The sequence below is a fragment of the Cnephaeus nilssonii genome (assembly GCF_951640355.1).
Source record: "Cnephaeus nilssonii genome assembly, chromosome: 19".
NCBI lineage: Eukaryota > Metazoa > Chordata > Mammalia > Chiroptera > Vespertilionidae > Cnephaeus > Cnephaeus nilssonii.
The window spans coordinates 38,856,444-38,880,028 of record NC_137090.1 but is presented as its reverse complement, the minus strand read 5'-3'; the positions used below and the strand labels follow the sequence as shown (position 1 = coordinate 38,880,028).

The following is a 23,585-nucleotide window of genomic DNA, read 5'->3' as shown; positions in this document are numbered from 1 at the left end:
ACGGCGTCCGTCCCTACTGTTCTGGCTCCTCGGGCGCTGATGACCTTCCCGAATCCCGGCGTCCAGCTCGCCCTCCGGCGACCGTCCCTTGGCTCCCCACCCCCGCCCGGTGGGCCCACAGTCCCGAGGGCACTGCCCCTTTAACAGTAGTTCCAGGCTCTCCCGGGCCCTGCTCCGAGCGGCGCGCCCCCGCCCGCCCGCGTGCGCGCGCCCGCCGGCTCCCCGCCCCTCGCTCCCGCCCCAGCTCGCGCTGCCCGGGCGGGCGCCGGCCGCTGGCGCCGCTTCTGCTGCCGCCCGCGGGGCGTGAATCGGCCGCCCGCCGCCCGGGGACCCGGCGAGGGGCGGGGGCAGCCCCGAACCGGCCCCGGATCGCCCCGCTCGCGTCTCCCGCTTCCCGGGAAGTTTGTCTCTGTGCGCCGTGCCAGCCGCTCCGGGAGCCCCGCCGCCGCGAAGTGAGAGCTGGGGGAGGGGCGGGAGGGACGCCCGCGGAGGAATGTGTCGGGCTGGGGGGCGGGAGCGGGGTCCTCGTGTGCGCGACCCGGGAGGGCCGGCTGGCCGGAGAGCCGGGTCATGTGCTGTTTGTCCCGCGGAGGCGCAGAGAGGTGCCAGGCCCGGGCCGCCGTCGGTTGGCCGGACAGGAGGACAGGGTCCGCACGGCCTCCCGGGAAGGCCGGGGACCGGGCCTGTGTGGGGACTGCCGGGCGGGCAGGGTCCAGGTGGTCCTTTAGGCTCCGGTTCGGGGGGTCAACCCCTCCCCAGCCGTGGGCCCTCCCTGCACCCCCTGCTCCTTTACGCTGCACTGGCTGACCTGCCTGTCCCCTAGCCCTTTACCCCGCTCTCCGCGAGCCGTGCCATCCCCTTCCCTGCTCCACTGGCCCCCTCGGCGGCACCATTGAGTGTCCCCACCGGTGTGATCAGCATCTGGGGGTCAGGGCTGTTCTTCCTGAGAAAGCCTCTAATTTCAGCTACTCCCTTCCTGCCCTGGGACAAACCAGCCCTCTCACTCTGCGCCCCCACCCCCAAGGCCGGTGAGGCGAGACCCAACCAACAGGACAGGAGTTTGAGGCCCTTTGGGGGTCTCAGAAGGGGCCCCAGCATCCCCGATCTCTCTCCACACTCTCCACCCTGCCTCCGTGGGCGTAGGCTGCTCAGCCTCTCCTCCCAGGGTGTGGGCACCCGATCACCCACATTCCTGGGCTCCAGTCTGGCACCTTCCCCAGGGCAGTGGACGCCATAGTATTAGCCTCAGGCAGGGGCCGAGACCTGCCTGCCCCTTTCCCTTCTCCCCCTTTTCAGGGAGACAGACCCCAGTGTTACCCTCCCTTCCCCATAAAGACAGGTATCCTGGCTTCCTCAGCCCAGAGCCCCGGCTGGATGGATGCAGGATGACCCCGCCCTCCCCTGCCCATTGTCCTGGATCCTGAGGAGGAAGTGCTGGGGGCTGGGCAAGGGGTTTGGGGCCACAGGCCCTGTGGATCCCAGTCCTGGACTGTACCTCCAGCCCTTGCACTTTGCCCATTGGCAGCCCCTGCCTGTGTGTGGAGGTTGCGGGCCCTGGGTGGGAGCTGGCTGCCACTTCTCCCTGGCTGACCCTGACCCTGCGTGGGAATTTTAGGGTAGGCTTTATGTTTAGGATTTTCTCTCCTCTTGTTTCTCTTCTGGGCTCCCCGTTTGTGCTTTAGCCCTGGAGCCCTCCTCCCTGTCTGTCCTCCCATTTCTGTGTTTGTTGGCTGCGCCTCTCCTTCCTTTTCCTCCCTTTATTTCCTTCATAGCATGACCTCGATTTTGCCTTCTCTCTTGTGTCTCTGGTTTTCTTGGTATCTGTGACTTTCTGCTCCTGCTCTTCCCCCTTCCCGCCACCCTCAGGGTCTCTCTGCCCATGTGTCCCTTTCTCAGAATTGCCCTCTGTGCAGCCTCTCCTCTATCTGACGTTTAGTACACTTGTGAGTGACGAGGAATAAAAATACCACCATCTCTGCCCTTGGATTCACATTGCATTCGGCCACTCCAGAGGGACAGCCATCCTTACTTTTTCTGACATTACCCCCCACCCCTTATTCTCCAATCGTGCAACCCCAAACACACCTCTGGGGCTACAGGTGCCTCCTAACCATTCTTCCCCCACAACCAGGGTTTCCCCCACAGCCCCAGCTGGCGTGGCCAGGCCCCAAGTGTAGGATGGGGCTCCCCCTACGAGGGCCGGTGGCAGCCAGAACTGATACAGCCCCCCTGGTCTGGGGCCAGGACGACAGGTAACTGCGAGCTGGGATATGGCTAGCAATACCTTTGGGAGTCCCTGAGGAGAGTGACATTTGGGAGGAAGGCCAGGGAACTAGGAACTGGGTTCTTGGGGGGTTGGGTAGCTGAGGAAGCGGGGGTGGAGAGACTGGTTCCTTGCAGAAGCTGGGAGTTAATGTCTGGGTCCCCCCAGCAGCTCTAACCACCTCTTGTGTCTCTGTCCTCCAGCTGAGGAGGGTGGGAGTATCTGAAGCCATGACGGGTGCCTCAGTGAAAGTGGCAGTGAGGGTTCGGCCCTTCAATGCCCGTGAGACCAGCCAGGATGCCAAGTGTGTGGTCAGCATGCAGGGCAGCACCACCTGTGAGTGAGTCCCAGGGGCCTGGCAGCGGACAGGCGGGGTGGGCCAGGCCCACCACACAGGCTAGTCCTGCTGGGCGCACCCGGGCGAAGGGCTGTGCCCAGCACAGAGCAGGTGCTAGTTGTAAGGGTGGGGGTTGGGGCAGGCTGGCCTTTCCGTGCTCCCAGTCCCTGGGAGGGGGAATGCTGGCCTGGAGCCCTCCGTTGCCCAATCCAAGGAGGCAGTCTGGTGGGGGCGGGTCCTAGGAAGCCAAAATTAGCTTTGGTGCGGGAGGGGGTGGGGAGTATTAAAGGGGAGAGATGAACTAGGACAGAGGAGGGAGTACTAGGATGCCTGGATTCAGGGGCTTGTGGGCCGTGGGCAGAGGTTGGGAGTACCTGACCTTGGCCTACCTTTGCCCTCTCCTGCCCCCTCAGCCATCATCAATCCGAAACATAGCAAGGATGGCCCCAAAAGCTTCACCTTTGACTACTCCTACTGGTCACACACTTCGGTAAGGTTGTTGGGCTGGGGGAGAGCTAAGCAACAAGGGACCGGGGGTTTGGGTCCTGGGAGAGGGCATTGCAGGGGAATAGCACCTCTGGGGGGTTGGTTGGGATGGGGTGGGTAGGACACAGCTTGTGACTGGGAGCAGGAAATTGAGTAGGACCCCCAGGGATGGTTAGGATGTGATGGGGGTGGGAAGCCCACAGGACCTTTGGGCAGACTTTGACAATGGGGGCAAGCCTCCTGGGACCTAGACACTGAGGACCAAGCCATGTAGGGCTCATGCTGTCTTTTTCTGCTCCGCTTCCACCTAGGCTGAGGACCCCCAGTTTGCATCTCAGCAACAGGTATATCGGGACATTGGAGAGGAGATGCTGCTCCACGCCTTTGAAGGCTACAACGTGTGCATCTTTGCCTACGGGCAGACCGGGGCTGGGAAATCCTACACCATGATGGGGCGGCAGGAGCCAGGGCAGCAGGGCATTGTGCCCCAGGTACTTGCCGGGACCTGGCAGGGCCGCCAGGGCGGGAGCATGTTCAGCTGTCCCTAAGGGGTCTGAGGATTATGGAGCAGAGAGCTGGCCCTCGGAGGCCCTGAGTGACAGGGAATGTGATGGTGGGTAGGGGTTGGCTGCAACCTGCACACCCAGGACCCTCCAGAAGCAACAAGGCTCAGTAAGGAGAGCCAAAGCTATGGCATCGGAGAGCCCTGGTTTGAACCCTGGTTCTCCCCCTTACCATTTACCTTGTCTCATAACCACTGTGAGTGTACCCACCCTGTATCCTGGGGGGTGTACCATCGTTAACGTGGTGACTGTACAAGAAGCCAGCGGAGGATAGCTGAGAGGTGCTCGTCCTTCTCCCTGGCTGTGCGGTGTAGTGGCCTTGCACACAGGCTCTGGAGTTAGGATGCCTGGGTTTGCTAGCCGTGACCCCGGGCAAGTGTGAACCTCTCTGCGGGTGCTTTCCCATCGGTAAAACAGGGATGACCCCTCCCTCAGGGCTGAGTTAGGGTTCAGCTGGACCACTTAGGACAGGGCCTGGACTGATGCCGGGCGCCGCAGGTGCGCTGTGAACAGCGGCTTTTCTGTGTCCTCTCCAGCTCTGTGAAGACCTCTTCTCTCGTGTTAGTAAGAACCAGAGCGCTGAGCTCTCCTATTCTGTGGAGGTAAGCCCAGGCCAGGTCTAGGTGGGCAGGAGGGTGGGCATGGTGTTCCTGGGTCGGGGCAGGGGGGGTGGTGGTGGTGGAGAGAGGAATGGTTAAGACCAAGGGCATTCTCTGAGTCAGACAGCCTGGGATTCATGCCCTGCCAGTTACTGACGGTGGCTTTGAGCAAATGATTTTATCTCTCAGTATGTTCATCTATGAAATGGTAATGGCGGGATCCCCGTCCTAGGGTTGTTGGGTGGTTCAGTAAGCATATGCGAGGTGCTTAGCACCATGCCTGGTGCCTAGGAAATGCTCAGTGTAACCTTAGCTGAAATCACCGGTTTCATACTCAGTGGGGTATAGGGTGTTTCATAGTCAGTATTTTGTTTGCTTGTTACGTTTTATTTTTTGTTGAGTTTATTGGGGTGACATTGGTTAATAGAATTATATAGATTTCAGGTGTACGATTCTGTAATACATCATCTGTACGTTGTGTTGTGTGTTTACCACTGCAGGTCAAGTCTTCCTTCACCATTTATCTCCCCATACTCTCTTCTGCCTCTCCCCATCCCCTCTTTACTTCTGGTAATCACCGTGCTGTTGTTTCTTATTTTCTTCTTCCACTTAGGTGAGCTATATGGAGATCTATTGTGAACGGGTACGCGACCTCTTGAACCCCAAGAGTCGGGGTGCTCTGCGGGTCCGGGAGCACCCCATCCTGGGCCCCTACGTGCAGGACTTGTCTAAATTGGCTGTGACCTCGTATGCAGACATTGCCGACCTCATGGACTGTGGAAATAAGGCGAGGTGAGGGGGGCCGGTGGAGTGGAGGAAAAGGGAGCCAGGCTCAGAACGGTGAGAGGTGGGACCCAGTGACCACTCCCTTTCCCCCAGGACTGTGGCTGCCACCAACATGAATGAGACCAGCAGCCGTTCCCATGCCGTCTTCACCATTGTCTTCACACAGCGTTGCCATGACCAGCTCACTGGGCTGGACTCAGAGAAGGTGGGGACAACACCCCACCCCCAACCATCCCTACCTAGTAACATGAAATGGCCTTGTGTCCTCCTCCCTGCCCACGCTGGGTTTGAGTGCCTTCGCCAGGCTTCCAAAGGTCTCTGTCCTCCTCTCAGATCATAGGGTGCAATCTCCTATTTGCTTGTTTGTCCTTCTTACTAGACTTCTCAGGGCAGGGCTTGGATCCCACTGTACCTTGTTCTGGCCCACAGTGGGCAAGTAAATACCTATAAGCAAATAAATGCACAAGTGGATGAATAACCAGTCCCTTACTATTGTCTTAATAAATTTCATTTCCTCCTGCCCTGTTCCTTCGTCCCCTCCTGCATTTTTCCATCCCTTGCCAATAGCCCAATTCCCTTGCTGGGTGTTCTGCTGATTTGCCTGCCCCGCCCCACTGACCCAGTCACCTCCTACCTCTTTCCTCTGACCCAGGTTAGTAAGATCAGTTTGGTGGACCTTGCTGGGAGTGAGCGGGCTGACTCCTCAGGAGCCCGGGGCATGCGCCTGAAGGTGAGGAGGCTTAGGAGGGACTGACGGGCAGTGTTGGGGGCTGTGTGCAGTGGTTTCTCATCCCAACCTGGGACTCTGGTTGCGGGGAGGAGGGTGGAGAAGTGGGTTGGAGTGGGAGAGTAGGGCCTCATTCCCCACATTCCTTATCGCTTTTCAGGAAGGTGCCAATATAAATAAGTCCCTGACTACTCTAGGGAAGGTGATCTCTGCCCTTGCGGATATGGTAAGACCTGGGGGTGGGAAGAGAAGGGGCTCTGGGTGAGGGGACACCGGGGATGGCCCACCCTGACCCCCTCCCCCCTTCTATCCCCCAGCAATCAAAGAAGCGGAAGTCGGATTTTATCCCTTACAGGGACTCTGTGCTCACCTGGCTACTCAAGGAGAATTTGGGTGAGGGGCTCCTCCTCTCTGTCTTTGCTGACCTTGCCACCATTCTGCTACCCCCCTTTGATAAATCCCCTTGCTACCCCGAGAAGCTCAAATTCTCCAGTTGTCCAGTTGACTCTCCCCTGACCTGGGGAACATCCTTTGAAGATGTCCTGTTGCTGAGATCAAGGCCACTCCCTGCCTGCCAAGCCAAGCGCCTCTCTAACCTGGCCACTCATGACCCCTTTCTGATCCCACACCCACTGCTGACTTCATCCTCCTCCTCCTGCTCTCTGTCCCACAGATGTCTGTTGTCTCCTTGACCTCACCCCTGCTCCCGCTAGCTACTAGATTTTATGTGTAGCTCCACAATGCTTAGCTTCACCCTCCTTGGACAGTGCCCCGTCAGACCCCTGTCTGGGCACTAAGGCCCCCTGACCCAGTCTGACTTTTCTTAGGACCCAGCCCAGCTTAAGCTTTCCCCTCCTCTCCATGCATAGGTGGGAACTCACGCACAGCAATGATTGCAGCCCTGAGCCCCGCAGACATCAATTACGAGGAGACTCTCAGCACCCTCAGGTGGGGCTCTGGTGGGGTGGAAACAGCATAAGAAAAGTGCCAGGGGAGCTCAGAGGCTGGTAGGTAGTTCAGGACCCTGCCCATGAGACAGAGTTGACCCTCAACTGTACCCCAATATTTTAAAACCTGGGAGGGAGAGAGGGAAATAGGCAGCAGGCAGCCGACTAAGGTCACCTGGGTCTGGGCCTCACCAATCCCAATCCTCCCTCCTCACCCAGGTACGCTGACCGCACCAAGCAGATCCGCTGCAATGCCATCATCAATGAGGACCCTAATGCCCGGCTGATCCGGGAGCTGCAGGAGGAGGTGGCGCGGCTGCGGGAACTGCTGATGGCTCAGGGGCTCTCAGCCTCTGCTCTGGGAGGTAGGGCTCCAAGGGAGGGGCAGCTCAGGGATGCCCCTCGGCTTGCCTCATCCCTCCTCATTGCCTTTGCCCAGTCCTGGGCCAGGGAGGGGCCACTGACCTTGAAGCCCTTCTTGTCCTCGGTGACATGGTGCAGATATGGAGCGGGGCCTTCCCCTGTCTTGCAGAAGTTCGTGTGAAACATAAGCTTAACAACAGTTAATAGTGGGATGGTTTCTAAAGTTTACTGCTTAGCCTCACTGATACAAAACGATGTCCATTCTAGAGGATGTAGACCTGTATGGCTGCATCAAGTGTTGACTCCGAATTCAGTATTTGGGTCCATCCCATTGAGGACAGTCAGGGTGCTCAGGGGCACAGTAGGGAAAATAAGGGTGTCCATTCTTGGTAAGAGAAGGATAAGGTAGATGTAAGAAAAAACAAAAACAGTCTAGTCTCTCTTATCCTAGAAGGCAGGATCAGAAAGAATGGCCACCTGTAACGGAGGTAGATTTTAGCTCAACATAGCTAAGAACTTTCTGATAGTGTGAGTCATCTAACAATGGAAGGAACTCATTGCCTTGTTCAGTAATGAGCTCTCCACCCTTAGAGGGAAGCAAGCAGAGACTGGGTGCCCATTTGTTAAGGCTGCAGTGGGAGGGCTTCCTGTTTGGTGGAGGTTGACCAGATGTCTTCGGAAGTCCTTATAGACTGGTCCTCTCTGAGGCCTTCTCTACGTCTCCAATCAGCTACATCTTTCCTTAGCCTCCTTCTTTGCCTTCTTTCTCCTTCCCAGGCCTGAAGGTGGATGAGGGGAGCCCTGGAGGTGCTCTGCCAGCTATAGCGTCTCCCCCTTCCCCAGCTTCACCCTCATCTCCCCCCACACACAATGGGGAACTGGAGCCATCATTCTCCCCCAATGCTGAGCCCCAGATTGGGCCTGAGGAGGCCATGGAGAGGCTGCAGGTGGGAAGCTGGAGCTGGCCAGGACTGGGGACCTGGGGGCTGATGGGAATGTAGTTCTCCAAAGCCAGGGTCGAAGAGGAGGAAGGAATCCCAGGAGTGATGTGGGCCCCATGGTAGGTACTTGTCCCAGAAGGTCCTGATCCCTGTCTGCCTCATGCCCCCAGGAAACCGAGAAGATCATAGCTGAACTGAATGAGACCTGGGAAGAGAAACTACGCAAGACGGAAGCCCTGAGGATGGAGAGGTATGAGGCAGAGGGGGCAGCTGGAGCCTTGGAAGACGGGGAATGGGGAGGGAAGGTCAGATTCTGCAGGGGAGGAGCTCATGGTAGCGAGGATAAGACTAATATTTGTCTTCTTGGCCTGCAGAGAAGCATTGCTGGCTGAGATGGGGGTGGCTGTCCGGGAGGACGGGGGAACCGTGGGTGTCTTCTCTCCGAAGAAGGTGAGTGAGTGGTTGGGTGAAGAGGCCTAGAAGACCCTGGATGCTTAAAGAAGAGGGTTGGGGGTGGGAGAGTGATAAGTTCTAACCCTCATTTCCAAGGTCTCTGAATTGTCCCCCCATCATCTCTGTCCCCACTCCTGCATCTTCTCTCTGTGTTGTCTGGCCATCCTGCCTTCTCTCTCCCTCCATCTGACAGTTAGCCAAAGAGGCAGTGCTCAGTAAGTGCCTGTGGCCAGGGACTCTAGGGACCCAGAGGATGACAGGGCCCCTGCCCTTAGGGGGATTCAAGAGCTGCTTAGAATCTAGGTATTTACAAACATCACCTCACACGTGTGTATGTGAATTCGTGCCTGGATGAATTCAGTAAGAAACTGGTTACAGTGCTTGCCCCAGGAAAGAGGGAGAGGACCGGGGAGGTTGGAGGATGGATAGAGACTTATTCACTGTACACTATTTTGTATCATTTGACTTCTGTACTCTGTACATATGGTATCTACTCAAAAAATTAGCTAAAAATACATTTCAAAAAGGATAACTTAGAAATAGATAAGAAATAAGCACCAAACTGTAAGATGTTGATTGCAGAAGCAGCGAGAGGTTTAAAGATTGGTAGCATCAGTACAGCCTGTAGATGAATGGAAACTGGTTTCCTGGAGAAGGTGGTTTGGAAAATGGAGCGTGAAAGGAGGTCAAGATTTGGGAGTAGCTCAGAGCAGAGAGAGCATTAGGCTCAGGAAACACAGGTATCAGTGGGTGGGGCGCACCAGCGTGTGTCATGTGCCTGGTGTGTAGCGGGTGGCGGGTGCTCAGTACATCTTTACTGAGAGGAAGGAAGGAAGGAAGGAAGCAGGCTAGGAGTGATCAAGCTCATCTGGAGGCACCAGCAGAGCATAGGAACGGACCAATCAGAATGGACGCTAGCCATAGACAGCCGGCACAGCTGTATGGTCAGGCATACTGATGAAGGGATGACATGGAGGCCAGTTTGAGTAAGTCAGGAATTCCCCGTCCCCTGGAGAGCTAGCCACATCTGTTTGGTCCACTTTACGAAGGACCAAAGTGCTTGATGCAGGCAGAGTCACGGGACTGCCTAGAAGAGGTGGCAGGTTATTGGAAGAAGCCCTCCTGGTTTCATAAAATCAGGGCCGTCTGGGAGGCTGAGCAAGCAGGGGTCATTGAACAGGGATCTGAAAAGAGAGGGGTTTGCTTTGCATGGCCTACGGCACAGTGAGGGAGTGAGAGCGCTATGGGTGGATGATGGAGTGTGGCAGGCTGGACTGAGGGACCTGGTCCAGGGTTGGGTACCCAGGGCTTGGGGTCCTTCTGAGGTCTACATCTGGGGGAGGAGCTACACATGGCTCTCAACATAGCTTGCAGCCACCTTGAGGTACTGGGTACCTGAGGAGCTTCCACCACGTTTGCAGGGCTGGAGGAAAGGTAGAAATGGGTGGAGACAGGTAGATGTGGTGGGTGCTTCTTCCCTGGAGGGCTCCCACTGCACAGGGAAGCCACCTACTGAAGCTCAGGGACCAATAAGGATGAGTTGTTTTTTGTTTGTAATTATTCTTAAAAAGGTGATATACCAGAGAGAGCCTTCCCACAGCGCTGAGTGATGGGTACAGTGAAAAGGAAGTCCTCTTCCTTCCCCCCTCAGGTTCCCCTCCCAGAGGCAAGCCCTCTTAGCAGGTTCCGACGTGTTCTGGAGGTAGCCAGTGCACTCACAAGTGTTTGTTATGTATAATTAGACGCAGGTGTGTGTGCATGCAGGCGCGAGTGCCTACATACATGACCTCTTTTTGGAATAGTGGTGGTTGAGTACTTTATACTTTGCTTTTTCACATAACATTGAAATTCTGTCTGTTCTTTGCCAGAGTGTCAGAATATCCCATTGATGTAGGATAATTTAATTAGCCAGTTTCCTAATGATGGTCATTTAGGTTGTATCCCATTTTTCAATATTATAAACAATATTACAACGGTTGGTCTTAAATAGGTCTGTTATCTGTAGAAAAAATTCCTAGAAGTGGAGATTTGGGTCAAATAGTAGCTATGTAAAATTTCAATCTGTTTTGCCAGAGTGCCCTCCAAAGATAATAACCATGTCACTTTATACTCTCTAATTTTTGATCTTTGCCAATCTGGTAAAATGGTGTTTTACTTTTGCATTTTCTCAAGGTGGTAAGGACGAACATATTTTCATATGTTTAAAAGGCATGCATGTTTCAGGAGGGGGAGCTGTTAGACTACAAACGGGGAAATGGGTTTGGTGGCTCCAGCCTGGGATAGGAAAGGTGGTCCTGGGGGAAAAGCTATAGTTGGTCTTGGAGAGGGCCAAGAGACTTAGGGAAAGTTCCCTCTTTCTGGGACCCACCACCACCAGGCCTTCTTAACTAGGTGACTTTTAAACCTGGCTTGGTGCTGCTTTCACAGGGGTGGGAGTGGGTAAGGGTGGCGGGGGGAGGACCAAACTCTGGGTCCCCCACCCCCAGCCTCATCCTGAGTGGCTCCCTGCTTATCTGCTTGACATATTCAGCTTCTAGGTAAGGTTTCATTTGAACAAAGGGTTCCAGGGCTGAACAAAGATTGAGAAGCACTGTCCTAAACCATGTCCCCTCTCCCAAGGGAGAGGTCACTTTCTGCTCTCAGCCCATCAGTGTTTGGCATTCCTGACGCTACAGTGTTGGGAGGGGCGTGAGAGTCCCTGGGGAGAAGAGGAAGTGTGGCAGCAGGGAATTGTTGGGGTGCCTGGGTAGAGGGGCAGGCACATGGATACATGGTATATCCACCATGGATCACCATCCAGGGGGTCCCCAAAGAAACATGGGGCCCGACTATTGGCTCTTTTTCCCTACACTGTGTGCGTTCACGCTTCCATGCTGTTGTTCACACTCCTCTTTTACCTGGAATGCTCTTCATGCTGCATGTCCACGTCCTCATCCTCAAGATCGGATCCCACGCTGCCTTTCCACCAGGTCCTCTTGAACCAACTCTGAGTTCCTGCAGCTCTTCACTTTATTCATCTTTGCATCTACCCTCCCCCCAGCCCAGGATATGGTGGCACTCAACTCCTGGGAACAAATGAGTGAATGAATTACTAAGTGAAGATGTGAAAAGATCAGAAACTCTACTGTGAGGCATCCCTTTCCCACTTGTAACGTTGCCAAGTCTTATCTCCCCAAGTTGACGGATTTTCTTGCTGACAGGACAGCAGCATCGAGGGTTGCTGCATCTCGGTGTCCCACCTGGCACTTCACAGGGTCTTTAGAAAGTAAATTCTGTAGAAAGAGGCAGAGGATCTTGTCTTCAGTTGGAAGGCAGGGGAGAGCTTCGTGGAGGAAGTGGCATTTGAGACAGACTGTGAGGGAAGTGAATGACTGACAGGTGGGGATAGGGGTGGGGCTGGGAGGGAGGCTATTCCAGGTGAGGGAACATGGGGAGCAGCTCCCGGCATGTTTAGGGATGAAGGAGGTCTTCTGGAATAAGTGTTCAGCAGTCCCACTGGGTGGGAACACAGAGGAGAGAGGAATCCCAGAAAGGGGCTGGGATAGGTGGGCTGGGGCCCTGATGTGGATGAGGCCCACGGATGCCAGTGTAAAAAGCAGGCTTAGCCCTAGCTGGTTTGGCTCAGTGGATGGAGCGTCAGCCTGTGGACTGAAGGGTCCCAGGTTTGATTCCGGTCAAGGACACATGCCCTGGTTGTTGATCAATCCCCAGTAGGGGGCATGCAGGAGGCAGCCGATCAATGATTCTCTCTCATTGATGCTTCTATCTCTCTCTCCTTCTCCCTTCCTCCCTGAAATCAATAAAAGTATTTTTTTTTTTAAAGCAGCCCTAACCGGTTTGGCTCAGTGGATAGAGCGTCGGCCTGCGGACTGAAAGGTCCCAGGTTCTATTCCGGTCAAGGGCATGTACCTTGGTTGCGGGCACATCCCCAGTAGGATGTGTGCAGGAGGCAGCTGATCCATGTTTTTCTCCCATCAATGTTTCTAACTCTGTATTCCTCTCCCTTCCTCTCTGTAAAAAAATCAATAAAATATATTAAAAAAAAAAAAGCAGGCTTAAGTCAGGTGGGCATGAAAAAAGCAGGCTTAAGTCAGGTGGGCATGGGGTGCCAGCTGGGGTGGTCTGAGTGGAGAAGCATGACTCGGTCATGGTGTGGTATGAGCAGGAAAACTGGGAGACCCCTGGAGACGGCAGGAAGTCAGACAGGTGCGGCAGGGTAGGCCGAGGCAGCAGATCGTAGGGAGGGAGACCTCCCCAGGATGGCAGCAGTGGCGTGCGGGGGTGTAGAGGGAAAAAGGCTTATATACTGTGCTTTCCAGAGTTACATGCCTGGGGAGAGTGGGGTGTCGATAGAGAAACCAGTCAGGAAAAGGTGCTTTGGGGGAAGGGAACGGGCTGAGTTTCGATGTGGAGCAACATAATGATCAGCCCATTAGATGGGGCTCGACAGGGACAGCACCAGGCAGCTGCTGCAGTGACCTTGGCCCCAGGTGAAGCAGGGCTGGGAACGGGCAGTGGCCAGGGAAGATTGGGGAGTCTGCTGGGAAAAGGGGTTTGTTTGTTTTATATGCTTTTGAATTGAACTAACACTGTGTGTGTGTTTTTTAATCCTTACCTGAGGATATTTTTCCATTGCTTTTAGATAGAATGGAAGGGAAGGGAAGGGGAGGTGGGGGGGAAATTGATGTGAGAGAGACTGCAACTGAGGTACCTGCCCTTAACTGGGAATTGAATCCGAGACCTTTTGGTGTGTGGGCCGAGGCTCTAACTACTGAGCAAACCGGGCCTGGGCTTGAACTGACACTTTTTATTTTTAAGTTATGGTTGTAAGTAAAAGTAATCCATGCTCCTAAGAAATTGAAGCTGTAATAAAAGGTGGGAAGTACCAGTCCCCTCACCCAGTCCCCTCTTGTACTCTCCAGAAATGGCAAGATACATTTTGACGGAAGAAATGAGACCTGGGGACAGGGAATACAGGGAAAGCAGAGGCGAGGGCAGGCGGACTCTAGGTTTCAAAGAGATGGGTGGTCGAGGTGCCTCTGAAGAAATGGGGCCTTAGGAAGGGTAGATGGATGGGGTTATTTTAGGCCCCGTATGTATGAGGAGAGGGTGGGTTAGGCTGTTCTGAAGGTGATTGGAGTAAGTGGGAGTAAGGAGAGGGGAGAGTTCGCCGAGTGAGGGGAGGAGGAGCAGCTCAGTGCTAGAACCGGGAGGGATGTCCCGGGATGTCCGCTGGAGCTCCTTTCCTCCCCTGCGGCACCCCCCGGCTGGCTCTCAGGATCCCTTCCCTGACCCCCGCTTTCCCACAGACTCCCCACCTGGTGAACCTGAATGAAGACCCCCTGATGTCCGAATGTCTGCTCTACCACATCAAAGATGGCATCACCAGGTAGTGTTTAATCAGTGGCCTGTGGGGCAGCCTCTCCTTTAGGGGTGCGATTTGCAGAGGGACGGCCACACTAGTGACTCCCTTTCCTGGTGACCTTGCTGGAAACACCCCGGATGTCAGGACGGCTGCCTCCACAGCTCTGCTCACTTTCTAGGCTTCCTGAGAAGTTGCTGAGCCTGGCCTCCACGCAGCTGTCCGGCCTCACCCACCACTTTGGTTTGGCTGAGACGCCTCCTGGGACCAAACTGACCCAGTGCTTCGGGGACAGCTCCCGACTGCTTAGAGCCGTGGTCGGCAACTCATTGGTCAGCAGAGCCAAATACCAACAGTACAACGATTGAAATTTCTTTTGACGGCCAAATTTTTTAAACTTCTAACGCCACTTCTTCAAAATAGACTCTCCCAGGCTGTGGTATTTTGTGGAAGAGTCACACTCAAGGGGCCAAAGAGCCGCATGTGGCTCGCGAGCCGCAGTTTGCCGACCACGGCTTAGAGCACAGGCGGGGGTTGGAATCCAGACCACCACATTCTTAGCCCTTAGCACCACTGCCTCGGCCTCCCTTGATGGGACCCTCCCTGTGGGTAGAGGGAATTGTGGTCCCAGGCCCCCACTGTTTAGGGGCAGTGCCTGTGCTGCAGGTGGCTGCATGGCTAATGCTAACCCCTGGGGCTCGGTGCCTCTGAGGTCACCTCTTGGAGTTAACGAGGTGAGGGTGCCCTTTCTGTCTCACCACAGGCATTTACTGGCTGTCCATGGTAGGCAGTGAGCCCTCAGGGTGATCAGCTCTGAGGATGATGGGAGGCCCAGCCCCTCCGGGTTCCCTTTTCTCTTCTATGTAACACAGTGACTGAGGACAGGGGCTTTGGAGTCAGGCAGATCTGGGTTCAAATCCCAGTCTCACCGCTCCTGGGCTGCATGACCTTGGGCAAGTTACTTGACCTTCTGAGCCTCAGCGTCCTCATCTGTGACGTAGAAATAATGACGCTTGGCTCATAGAGGGGGATGAGCTGGCATTCAGAAGCGGCTTGGCGAATGTCCGACACCTGCTTAGGAAATGTTGGCCGTTGCTTTCCCAGGGTCGGCCAGGTAGATGTGGACATCAAGCTCACCGGGAAGTTCATTCGGGAGCAGCACTGTGTGTTCCGGAGCATCCCTCAGCCGGACGGAGAAGGTAATGGCTGAGGGAGTGAGAGTGGAGTGGCCAGACAAGGAGAGGGACAGGGCCCATGTTTCAGACTCTGAACTGGGCACTGGGTGTGCAGCCATGTAAGAGGGCATGTGTCCTCGCCCGCGCAGGGGCTTTGAGCTCATGGTAAGCATTAGGGAAGTCAAGGCCAGGCTGTCTGCACTCACCCGAGTGCTGCGAGGGGCAGCGCGTGGCGAGGGTCCGAGGCAGAAGCAGAGCACTGGCATTTTGGTGACGAGGTCGTCTGCCTTCTTTCTGACTTTTTTATCCTAAAACAGCATCCTGGTAATTTTTTATGGAAAATTCTATTTGTTCCAGTGGGCCTTCTGAATTTATCTCTGGAAAATGTGTCTATCTATCCCGCTATGACTGCAATGGTTTCAGGGAGTTAATTGGCCCATGTATCCCTTTGATTCCAAAACGTTCAGAGATTTTTTTGCCTCTCTATGGCCATAGCTGCAAAAGCTTTTAAGAATCACAAGCCCAAAGGGTGAAGGTAGTAGCCTGCCTGACATCAACAGAACAATGCTCCTGAGGTTCAGGGTGTATTTTGAGGTCACCATTTTGTTCTTGATCAGTCATTTTTAAAAAAAATGCAATGATTTGTGTTCAGTTAGGCCCAAGTGAAGTTGAGCTGTAGGAAATGTGCTGGGCAGGGTGGCAGATGTTACACATGAGCTCTTCATCACCTTGAACTCATATCTTGTGTCTCACAAATCTGAAAGGAGTGCCTAGTCTGATGCTTTTGAAGGCACAGGGAGGTGGGACAAGCAATGCCAGCACGTTTTTAAAAATAAGAAAGTCACTGTTGTGTGGCTTGCAGTTCAGGTGTAAGACATGCCCGTTGGGCTTCAGTTGGTTCAGGGTCAGCAGATTATTTTTATTTTTTAAATTGAACTCATTGGGTGACATTGGTTAATAAAATTATATAGGTTTCAGGTATACAGTTCCACAATGCATCATCCGTACATGGTATCGTGTGTTCACCACCCCAAGTCACGTGGGGTCAGCAGGTTCATGCCATCGTTCTGGTCTGGTTCAGTGGCAGCACACGCTTCCAGCACTGTGGGCTAAAAGCTTTGAATCATCCAGCCCAGTGAGTCATTGCCGAGTTCCTGTTCTGAGGTTCCCTCAGGTCGTGCTGAGGCGATAGCAAAATCATCCCAGGCATGCGGAGTGAGCCCACCCTCAGGAGCTCAGAGTGTGTTTTGAGAGATGACAGGTGAAACACCATTAGTTACATCAGTAAAAGCAGCTGATGAATCTGTGCCCCAAAGATCGGGGGCTCTAAAGGTTCCGTCCATTTGTGCCTCTGTTCTTACAGCAGATTGAAGACTTGACCAAAGACAGGCAGAGGAGGTGGGTGCGAGCCTAGAAGAATAGTTGTCACTGACCATCTACTGCGTGCCTTTGCTTTTTCTCATGTAGCTCCTGTGAGGCAACTGAGACCCAGGGTTAGGGAATTTGCTCAAGACCAATATGGCTAGAAGATGGCAGAACTAGTTTTGAATATAGCGTGGCAGGCTCCAGGGCTATGCTGTGAGCTCTGCTCTGGGCTGCCTTAGTACGGATTGCTGTGAGTTCATGGACATGGAGAAGGCTGTCCTGGCCAGCTGTGGCAAAACCTTCTCCTTGTGGGCAAAACCTTGTACATCTTGGGCACGGGGATGAGTTTGCTGCCATGGGGGAGCGAGTCCACTTTTCCCCTCCTCCCATCCCCTCCGAACCCATTTTCCTCTGTTACACCTATCTTTCTGACTTGAGACTACCTCCTGACTTATTCATTAGCCGTCTGTCTTACCACCTGGAAGTGAGCTCTGTAAGAGCAGGGATTTGGGTTTTATTTCTACTGCGTTTCCATGACCTCAGATAGTGCCTGGCAGACAGTAGGGATGCAGTATATGTGTGGAATGGACGATTGAATTTTGGGGCATGACAGGGAATAAGGGTGTGCAGTGGACTGGTACCCATTACAGGCACACCATCCTCTCCTCTGCTGCCTTCTTTCATTGTTGTTCCGGGGCATATGGTGATGCTTCTTTCTCTGTCTTTTTTTTCTTCTCCATCATTTCTTTCCCTTGAAATTTGAGGGTCTCTTCAAGCATCGGCTCAGAAATTGCTGCTTTCCCATACTCGTTTCTAGTCCTCTTGTCTAAGCTGAGTTCCTCTCTGCTTTCTTTGACTCCCACAGTATCAGTAGTCTTATCTCTGCCTTATCTTACAATTCACTCCAATTTCTCTATTACTTCCAGCATAAATAATAACTCATGTTTGCATATCACTTTATTTGGGCTTTCAACCACTCTGAGCTAACATCTGTGAGCTATAGAATGGGAAGTCTTTGATGATCACTTTTTATAGCTCACAGAAGTTGGGTGATTTGCTCAGTGTCCCTCAGCTCAAGAGTTGCAGAGCCTGGATTTTTGGGATACAGGGCTCTCTCTGTGATAACAGGAAGACAGGAAGCTGCTGTCAGGAGGACAGGAAGCTGCCTCAGGCATCTTTGTGTCTCAGCAAGCAGTAGGCTTGGTGATTTGTTCAGAGGAGCACCTCGATAAATGTTTGGGTTGGGTTGACTACCTTGTCCTGTGAAGACAATGATCTGTTTGTTGGCTGTGGCTTGAGCAGATTAGTCTGGTAGTGTTTTATAAGATGCATCAGACAGAAGTGGACTAGGGGCCCGCTGGAGGAATCCAGGCCTACCCCGGGATAATGCTACTTGGAAAGGAAGGGTTGGGCATCTGGAAGGCAGGAATGACAGGGCCCGATGACCATTTGGCTGGGAATTACCGGCTTGCTAAGCTGCTGTGGGGAGGAAGGTGGTAGGTGAGTACAGAGCTCCTGCAGAGGCTCCTGGGAATTTCAGCTGGGGCTCTAACCCTCCTTCTGCTCTTCCTTTCCCTTGCTGCCTGCCACCAGAGGGGCCATGACACCCCTAACAGGTACTGGGGGGTGGGGTGGGACTGGGGATGCATGTATTTCGGGGCGTAATGCAAGATGGGAGTATGACCATAACCCTCCTACCCCCAGGGTCTAATCGCTTCCTTTCCTTTTTCTCTCTCCCTCAGTGGTGGTCACCCTGGAGCCTTGTGAAGGAGCCGAGACCTATGTCAATGGGAAACTTGTGACCGAGCCCCTGGTGCTGAAGTCAGGTAGAGGAAGTGTTCAGGGATACAGGGAGGGTGCTGGGCGTGCTGGTGAATCTTAGGCAGCACCCAGAGAGAACTAGGGAGCAGCGTGGGTTGTGAAGAAGGGACTGGGAAGTGACGATCAAGGAGTCAGGTTTTGGTTTCTCTTGCTGCCCAGGCAAACGGGAACAGGATGCCCACTGCCCCAGGGCGGGTGGTTCCTGGTGTCAGCCGGAGGAGCCTGGGCTTAGACCACCCTCAGACTTGGCATGATGAGAGAGCTGGTGTCAGGGCCCCGGGGACTTGTGGGCAAAACCTTGTACATCTTGGGCACGGGGATGAGTTTGCTGCCATGGGGGAGCGAGTCCACTTTCCCCTCCTCCCATCTCCAGGGAATAGGATTGTGATGGGCAAGAACCACGTTTTCCGCTTCAATCACCCGGAGCAGGCACGGCTGGAACGGGAGCGAGGGGTTCCCCCACCCCCAGGACCACCCTCTGAGCCCGTGGACTGGAACTTTGCCCAGAAGGAGCTGCTGGAGCAGCAAGGCATTGACATCAAGCTGGAGATGGAGAAGAGGTGCGAGGAGGGGCTGCTCCAGGCCCGGGGCCCTCTAGGCTGTTCCTCCAGGCCCCCAGGCCCCAGCATCTTGCTGTTGGACACCCATTGAGGTGGCTCCAGCATCTCACAAAGCCTTCCTCTCTCTTCCCCACCCCAGGCTGCAGGACCTGGAGAATCAGTACCGGAAAGAGAAGGAAGAGGCTGACCTTCTGCTGGAGCAGCAGCGACTGGTGAGGAGTTGGCAGGCGTGTGGGGTGCAGGGGCAGGAGACAGGCTGGCAGTGCTGCAGCCTGACTCCGCTCTTGGTGCACACTGTGGGCCAGAGTGAGGGGTGGGCATGGAGACGGGTGGGGTGGTGTCTAGGAGGGGACGGTTGTGAGAGAAGTGTGACCCGCAGGACACGGTGCAGGGAACTGGAGTTCCTCCAGGGCTCCCAGACTCCAGTCGGTCCTGTGGCACCTTTACGATTTTCACTGGCCCTATTATTCATTTAAGATTGCTCCTCACGTGGACTTTTAAATCATATTTTATTTATTTATTTTATTGATTTCAGAGAGGAAGGGAAAGGGAGAGAGAGAGAAGCATCAATGATGAGAGAAAATCATTGATTGGCTGCCTCCTGCACGCCCCCTACTGGGGATCGAGCCCGAAACCCTAGCATGTGTCCTTGACCAGAATTGAACCCAGGACCCTTCAGTCTGCAGGCCGATGCTCTATCCATTGAGCCAAACCGGCTAGGATGACTTTTAAATCTTTAACCTCATTCTGAGCAGTAATGCATATGCAAGAAATCGAGACGATATAGCTGCAGCTTGTGCTTATTGGTCACTTTCTGTGCCGGCCACTGTTTGCACACTTGGTGTACATTAACCCTCAGACTGTACCTGTGAGGGAGACAGTGGTATCATTTCTGTTGCGTGGATGAGCAGAGGTTAAGCAGCCCACCTAAGGGTGTGCGGTTCTGATGGGTGTTTCCAGTGTTGTTGGACTCAAGGGTTTTGGGATGTCCTTAGCCTTCTCCCGATTTGTTCTCTCTCTGGCCCCACCCAGTACGCGGACTCTGACAGTGGGGATGACTCTGACAAGCGCTCCTGTGAAGAGAGCTGGAGGCTCATCTCCTCTTTGAGGGAGCAGCTGCCACCCACCACAGTCCAGACCATCGTCAAGCGCTGTGGCCTGCCCAGCAGCGGCAAGCGCCGAGCCCCACGCAGGGTGTATCAGATCCCGCAGCGTCGGCGGCTGCAGGGCAAAGACCCCCGCTGGGCCACCATGGCTGATCTGAAGATGCAGGCAGTAAAGGAGATCTGCTACGAGGTGGCCCTGGCTGACTTCCGCCACGGGCGGGCCGAGATCGAGGCCCTGGCCGCCCTCAAGATGCGGGAGCTGTGTCGTACCTATGGCAAGCCGGAGGGTCCCGGGGATGCCTGGAGGGCCGTGGCCCGGGATGTCTGGGACACCGTGGGCGAGGAAGAAGGCAGTGGAGGTGGAGGTGGTGGCGGCGAGGAGGGAGCCCGCGGGGCAGAGGTGGAGGACCTTCGGGCGCACATCGACAAGCTGACCGGGATCCTGCAGGAGGTGAAGCTGCAGAACAGCAGCAAGGACCGGGAGCTGCAGGCCCTGCGGGACCGCATGCTCCGCATGGAGCGGGTTATCCCCCTGGCCCAGGTACCGAGGGCCTTGCCCGGCTTTCTCCCTCCTCAGCTCTCCCCTTTCAGAATCGGAACCTCCTCCTAACCTCCTTCCCCTTCTTGCTTTCAGAAATGTCATTCATGTATAGTAGCTTTTCTCAGTATAGTTTGTGAATCATGTGCCTCGGTCACTAAGGCACTAACAGAAAATGCAGATTCCTGGGTCCTGCCTCAGGCCTACCGAATCAGCATCCTTGGGGATGAATCTGCACCTATGAAAAGTACCCAGGTGTCTCTGAGGTATAATGAAGTTTCAGGACCACCGAGATACAGTGCACTTTCTTTTTTTAAAAAAATATATTTTATTGATTTATTACAGTGAGGAAGAGAGAGGGATAGAGAGTTAGAAACATCAATGAGAGAGAAACATCGACCAGCTGCCTCTTGCACACCCCCTACTGGGGATGTGCCCGCAACCAAGGTACATGCCCTTGACCGGAATCGAACCTGGGACCTTTCAGTCCGCAGGCCGACGCTCTATCCATTGAGCCAAACCGGTTTCGGCACAGTGCACTTTCTTAAGTTACCGCTTGCTAAACGCTCACATGTGTGTTCTCATAATCTCCCTTCTCCATGGGGGACCACTTATTCTGTGGTTGCTGCTGTGCTGAGCACTTTGCTGTGTCACCACATTTAATCTTCACAACAGCCCTGCGAGGGAGCGTTATCACGGATCCCTGATTTGCATGTGTTCACTCAATAAGTGAACACTTGAGTGCTTACTGTGTACAAGGCTCTGTGCTAGCCACTGGGGCTTCACAGCAGACAGAATTGCTGCTCTGCCAGCTTGCCTTCTGATGGAGGACAGCAGGCAGGCATCCACAGCAGCTCGTGGTTACTGAAGGCTTACTTCTCCAACACAGCTCCCTCTCTCGCTCTCTCCACTCCTGCCGCTGTGGCTTACTGCTGGGCGCACTCCTACCTCAAGGTCTTTGCACCTGCTGTTCCCTCTGTCTGGATGCCTTTCCCCATGAAAGTCTCACAGCTTGCCCCTCACTTCCTTCGGGTGTTTCCTGTAAGGGTAACTTTCAGTAAACCCTTTCTGGCGATTCATTGCCGCCACCTCACCCCGGCCTCCCATCCCTCTTCCTTGTTCTGTTCTTCTTTATCTCAATATGTATAATTTATGTAAAGTATATTGTGTAATGTATGTACTTATATATAATATGGGTAATGGATACTAAGTAGTTTAAATATATACACTTATATTTAACTTTTTATTGAGCTATAATATATGTACCATATTATAATTTTTCTTATTTATCAACTGTCTCCCCCCACTAAAATGGTGGCCAGTCTTGTTCTTCCCTTTTTGTTGATTGCCATATCCCCAGGGCACATTATTTATTCAGCTGTATTTGCTGAGTGCCTACTATGTATCAGGCACTGTTCTAAACACTTTACATTGTTTAATTTTTAAAACAACCCTATGCAGTAGCTATTATTACTATTGACCTCATCTCACACATGAAGAGACTGAGGCACAGAGGTGACAAGCGAGTTCCAGACCACACAGCTGGGAAGGGGCAGACCGGGGCTCAGCTCAGACCCCCCGCTCCCGGGCCTGTGCTCCTAAACCACTGTCTCCAAGCCCTTCTGGGGACCCCTTGACATCTGGCCACTCAGGGCCTTCTGACTTCTCCCAAACCCGCTGTGCTCAGGAAACTCGGCTCTTCTCACATTCCTTCTCTTCTCTCCCCTCTTTTCCTCCCAGGATCATGAGGATGAGAATGAAGAAGCCAATGAGGCCACCTGGGCCACGCCCCCAGGGTCAGAGGTCGTAGAGGAGGAAGCCCCCAATGACCACCACGGGCCCTCAGCCCGGCCTACTTCGCCACCCCTGTCCAGCTGGGAGCGGGTGTCACGGCTGATGGAGGAGGACCCGGCCTTTCGTCGTGGCCGCCTTCGCTGGCTCAAGCAGGAGCAGTTGCGGCTGCAAGGACTGCAGGGCTCTGGGGGCCGGGGTGGGGGGCTGCGCAGGCCCCCAGCCCGCTTTGTGCCCCCTCACGACTGTAAGCTGCGCTTCCCCTTCAAGAGCAACCCCCAGCACCGGGAGTCCTGGCCAGGGATGGGGAGCGGGGAGGCCCCAGCGCCACCCCAACCCCCTGAGGAGGTTACTCCCCCAGTGGTCACCCCTGCCCGCAGGCCCCCAAGTCCCCGAAGGTCCCACCGTCCCCGCAGGAATTCCCTGGATGGAGGGGGCCGATCCCGGGGAGGGGGTGCCGCACAGCCTGAACCTCAGCACTTCCAGCCTAAAAAGCACAACTATTATCCCCAGCAGCCCCAACCATACCCGGCCCAACGGCCCCCAGGGCCCCGCTACCCCCCATACACTACTCCCCCGCGAATGAGACGGCAGCGCTCGGCCCCTGACCTCAAGGACAGCGGGGCCGCTGTGTGAGTCCACGTCCCGGGCAGAGGGGGCCTGGTGGGCCCCTGTGGGAGGAGAGAAGATGCCTGAGACGCTGCTTCCCCAGAAGCCTTGGGGCAGGGAAGCCCGAGAGATGAGAGAGAAGGTTCGAGTAGGTGCTAGATGACCAGGTGACGGGCCGGGCCGGAGGCTGCAGGAAGGAAGAGGGCACGGAGATGCCAGGAGCAACCAAAGTGGAGGACGACATGGGAAGCTGCCTGGGGGCCGCCCCTTGCAGAGGGGAGCCCCACAAACGCTGCTATGGGTGGGTGGGCCTGGGGTGCTGTGTAACCAGTGTTTGACTTTCTTTTCAAGTGGGGGTGATGGGGAGAGAACCTAGAGTGAGGCACGTTCTCTTCCCCAGCCCTTGTCTGTCTGTCTGTGGTGGTTTCTGTTTCCAGGGAGGCGTGGTGGGATCGTAAGTCATTCCCCTCCCCTTCTAGGCCTCCTGCTGTAAACGGAGGACCTGTCTGGTTTCTGGTTTGGCTGGGGTCCCATGAGGGTGTGGGACCCTTCAATAAAGGATAGCAAACGGAGCTTGTGGCTGGTGGTCGCTTGGTTTTGGTGTCTCGTGGAAGTGTAGATCGTTAAGGAACATGCACGGATCTTAAGTGAGCGGCCCCGGGTTTTACATAGATGTGATGCCATGCAGTCAGCACCCGGATCCCGAGGTAAGAACAAGTCCACCTTGGTTTCTTGAACTTTCAACATCAGGTGCCTTCCCTTCAGAGTGCACTACCCATTTTTAAAAAATTAT

General features: G+C 54.6%; 1 protein-coding gene across 4 annotated transcripts; it reads left to right on the top strand.

Annotated features, from left to right (window-relative positions):
- The first annotated feature begins 1 nt into the window (after position 1).
- KIF1C (kinesin family member 1C) lies at positions 2-23,364 on the top strand. 4 transcript variants are annotated; one of them, XM_079797520.1, is made up of 23 exons: positions 2-452; positions 2,146-2,252; positions 2,467-2,599; positions 3,014-3,090; positions 3,398-3,577; positions 4,186-4,251; positions 4,862-5,040; positions 5,128-5,239; positions 5,687-5,764; positions 5,922-5,987; positions 6,079-6,154; positions 6,631-6,709; positions 6,928-7,073; positions 7,849-8,018; positions 8,183-8,262; positions 8,387-8,462; positions 13,775-13,854; positions 14,932-15,026; positions 18,110-18,193; positions 18,562-18,748; positions 18,888-18,960; positions 19,781-20,395; positions 22,133-23,364. In XM_079797520.1, the coding sequence occupies exons 3-23, from the start codon at positions 2,494-2,496 to the stop codon at positions 22,817-22,819; spliced, it is 3,312 nt and encodes a 1,103-aa protein (XP_079653646.1). In that variant the 5' UTR covers positions 2-452; positions 2,146-2,252; positions 2,467-2,493; the 3' UTR covers positions 22,820-23,364. The 4 variants fall into 4 exon arrangements, with proteins under 4 accessions (XP_079653646.1, XP_079653644.1, XP_079653647.1 ...); XM_079797518.1 differs by having other exon boundaries at positions 2,132-2,252; XM_079797521.1 differs by having other exon boundaries at positions 2,132-2,252; positions 2,467-2,603.
- The last annotated feature ends 221 nt before the right edge of the window (positions 23,365-23,585 follow it).